The sequence below is a fragment of the Pundamilia nyererei genome, unplaced genomic scaffold, assembly GCF_000239375.1.
Source record: "Pundamilia nyererei isolate P.nyererei 1_Seehausen unplaced genomic scaffold, PunNye1.0 scaffold00062, whole genome shotgun sequence".
Taxonomy (NCBI): domain Eukaryota; kingdom Metazoa; phylum Chordata; class Actinopteri; order Cichliformes; family Cichlidae; genus Pundamilia; species Pundamilia nyererei.
The window spans coordinates 2,150,459-2,154,378 of NW_005187463.1; the positions used below are offsets into that span (position 1 = coordinate 2,150,459).

The window sequence follows — 3,920 nt, forward strand, 5'->3', positions numbered from 1 at the left end:
CCAGGGCTTGGGTGCTCAGTGTAATAAGCATGTGCAGACAGACCTGTTAGTCCCTCTGGACAAACCTCTCCCGGGGATCAGTTATGAGTGTGCTCTCACGCGCTCCGAAATGCAGGGAATGAAGGAATTTTCTGCTTGTTGACACAGATGTCCAAATCATGTTGTTCAAACATGTAATTCACACATGCATCAGCCTTCAAAACACCTCCCACACGCTTTAGCATCTACACATACTGTACACGTCCAATCCTGGTCTTTCCCACTTGACCACAAACTATGATGATGGGAGGTGCTGTTATGGGAGCAGATTAGACAGTTAGCAAATGCTTAAACTCACGAACACTTTTACTAATAACAACAACTTATAAAGCGCATTTTGAAACGCACATTTTAACAACTCTAGCATGAACACTGCAGTTTTTGTTTTTGTTAATGACGCCAGGGTTGGCAAATGTTTTCGGCCATATTCGGAGGGGGAGGAGTCCATAATTACCTTACTTATAGTAAAATGGTCTAAAGGGGAGCTGGGTCTACTGGGTGTCCTCTCAGTTCTGATTTCAGGCTGTATAAAATCCAGCACATGACTGGAGCTGGCATGATTACAGGTCTTTTTAGACTAGAATAGCTACCACCAGGGCCACAATGAAATAGACTCTCTTTTTTAAGAGAGATGTATGAGTGAGGCTGTTTTCAAATTCTCAAGTTGTGCAAGAGACGCATGCCAAGCTTATATCATGGAGTCTTTCCAGCTAATTTATCCCTGATTAATTCCTTCCAACATTTATAGTAGGAAATCTTTAAAATCAGCATCTTTGTATCAGCCAGGAATAAATAAGAGGCTGTTTAAATTGAAGCTGCGGTGCCATTGGATAGCTTAGATCAGAGGTCTCAAATCTGCAGCCCCAGAGCCACATGCGGAGATGTTTCCAATCTCTAGTGGTTCCATTTCATTTCCACAGAAATCCAATAGGAGACGCTTAAAGGCGGCATCGATAACCCACATGCTCCGAAGGTCTATGTGATGTTATCCATAGGGGTTTAGAAAGCTGTAGGTCAGTTTACCTGTACACAGCAGAAACTCAGTGATGTGCTATTAAAATGCAAGTAATATCCTCTACTGATATTTGCATCAACATGTTTTAATGTGTACGTATTCTTTGTCTTTTTTAGAGATGTCAAGCCAGACAATATCCTATTGGATGAACAAGGTAAGGATGTGAACAGTTTGCTCTGTTTATAAGACAGGATGTAAAACAAAACAGGACTTTTAGACCTTCAGTATGTATCGTAGTTGTATAAGAGCACATTTAGACCACAGACCTGTCTGAAGGGCATATCACAGTATTCTTTGTGCATTGTTTATTTATTTATTTATTGTCAGATACCTGTTATATTTTGTCATATGGCTCTTAATGAGTTTTATTCTGATTATACTATATGTATTCCTGCTTTATGCACACATTCAGTTTCCTCAGGTCCTCCTATTTCCATGTCATTTAAAAGCTGCAATGTTAGGACTGTGTCGTATCGATGGAGTGGATTCAGCAGCTTTAAAGCCTAACTATCTTATCACATTGGATGACTTTAAGCTGTGTTTCTTTTTTCGACTGCATGTGATTCTAATGCTGTCTGTACCCCCCTGTGTGTGTGCGTCTGTGTTTTGTACTTCTCCTCCTAGCTATACAATAAATATGTCTGTCGTGCATTTGTGTTTCTCAAAATCCTTCTATCAGCTTAAGCTGACGGAGGGATTCTGAAAAGTGCTTGATCATCAGGGGGAAACAGAAATTGTACAATAAATAACCCTTAGAGACGGCAGTGACGTTCCCAATCCGCTGCGACGAGTACGACACCCCAGAAACGACCCCAAGAAGGTCAGAGGAGTCGGGGACATCGGACTGACACACAAAATAATGAGGACACTTTGTCCTTGCATATCACATTCCAGCTTACTGAAAGGGAACGTTGTGTCCTCATTTGTTTCCTTCTCTTGTCACATGTGAAAATGTTTCCTTTTGATGTGAGCGCAGACGTTTATTTAGAAAATGTTGATGGATTTTCGTGTTTCCTCAGGTCACGCTCACCTGACGGACTTCAACATAGCAACAATAATAAAAGACGGAGAGCGAGCCACGGCCTTAGCTGGAACCAAGCCCTACATGGGTAACTAAACATTTATACTGTGCATGAAAAAGAAAGCTACAAGAAAAGGGGGCCTAGCGTAATTAAGTTATTCTTTTCTTTGTCATTTTAAATGCTCAGTTGTACCATTTAACTGTCTCGGTTAGTTAAAGCTCCTAGAACTATTTGCTAGAAGGTGCCAGACGCTGTTCCTTCAATTTCTGAATACATTTTTACGCTCTCATTATCACTAAACAGGCGTGTGTGAATGATATCAAAGAAATTAAACATCCTGTTGATTTGTGAAAATGGGAGGCAAATGTTCCACTATTGTATAATGCGATTGCCGAGGAAAAATGTGCTTTTCTTATGACATTTTTGCAAAGGAATGCTCCATGCACAGGCTGTCATTATACAAGCTTTTTCTTCAGTGTCTCTCTGCTGTGCTTTCAGCCCCAGAGATCTTCCAGTCTTTTGTGAGTGGAGGGACGGGCTACGCCTTTGAAGTAGACTGGTGGTCACTAGGGGTGACGGTCTTCGAAGTGCTGCGCGGATGGGTGAGACATTGAAATTGCAGTTTTTATGTTATCGGGCTGCAAGAACGAGCTCGCCTCCATTCATTCGCTCGTCTTTCTCTTCCTCAACTTGCTGCTTTTCCTCCTTTTGTCACCTTGTCTCTCTGCTAGAGGCCGTATGACATCCACGCCAGTAACTCGGTGGAATCGCTGATTCAGCTCTTCAGTACCGTCAGTGTCCAGTACAGCCCAACCTGGCCCAAGGATCTGGTTTCACTATTGAGGAAGGTGAGTGGAGGACGATGGGGCATTATTAACTTACACTTACACTTCAGTCAGCGGTCCCCATCCTTTTTTGCACCACGGACCAGTTTGATGTCCAAAAAATTGGGGTTATTTTGTAACACGTCCTTCTATAATGTGCCAACAACATTGAGAGTAACGCCCTCCTCTCTGCCCCTTAATGGTCTCTGGTCGCTATGGTGACGCGTAAATATTTCTTTGAAATAGGGTTTGGGGACCGCTGGAATAAGGGACTCAAGCTGAACGTCTGTCATCTTTCAGTTAAATCTCCGTCCAGCAGCAACTACTAGATCTGCAAGGATCTGTCTGGACTCTGAAAATCAAATTAGTTAATGTGAATTTCTATATACATAGTCAGTAACATCCGATTTATCACTGCTAATTCCTGTATTATCACAAAAGGATTGTATGTAACTTGACTGAGTCCATGTTATTGCTGTCGCCTTGAAGACGGCGAGCTCACTGCTAGTGGTCGCTGATTTGTCTTTGAAGCAACCATTTCAAAAGCAGCGAGTTCGCACGTTCGTTGCGCACAGTCGCGCTAACGTTTGGTTGTATTTCAATCTCTAACTGTTGTTTTCCACAGTGTAACTGTAACACACAGCACCATCCTACTATGCAGCTAGTGCAAGGAAATTTGAAAAAGGTATCATAGGAACAACTGCTTATCCGTGATGTAATATGACCCTCTTCACAGAAAGCATTTCACCTTTCTTTCTTCTATTACTCTTCTATTACTCTGTCACCCAGTGTGCACAGCTCGGAGACAGATACTGTCTACAGATTTATTTCCCTCTGCCTTTTTAGTTTAAAGAAGGAGTATAAAAAGTAACCAAATTTAGATACAAAGTTGCCAAGTTAGCAACCAGTGAGGTGAACTGAATCCGGTTGTTCAGTGATGACACGACGAATCCTACTTCCGGGTCTAAAGTAGTCTGCGTTTAATATGGCTTTTGTGTTGTTAACATGTTTAATGTTATG

At 41.9% G+C, this 3,920-nt stretch overlaps 1 protein-coding gene across 2 annotated transcripts in view; it reads left to right on the plus strand.

Moving 5' to 3' along the window:
* stk32c (serine/threonine kinase 32C) overlaps positions 1 to 3,920 on the plus strand; it is a 102,938-nt gene that overhangs the window by 82,041 nt on the left and 16,977 nt on the right. For both annotated transcript variants that reach the window (XM_005735117.1, XM_005735118.2), the window contains exons 6-9: positions 1,171 to 1,208; positions 2,074 to 2,163; positions 2,575 to 2,678; positions 2,808 to 2,924. In XM_005735117.1, coding sequence (XP_005735174.1) covers positions 1,171 to 1,208; positions 2,074 to 2,163; positions 2,575 to 2,678; positions 2,808 to 2,924 — 349 coding nt within the window. The remainder of the gene's footprint in view (positions 1 to 1,170; positions 1,209 to 2,073; positions 2,164 to 2,574; positions 2,679 to 2,807; positions 2,925 to 3,920) is intronic.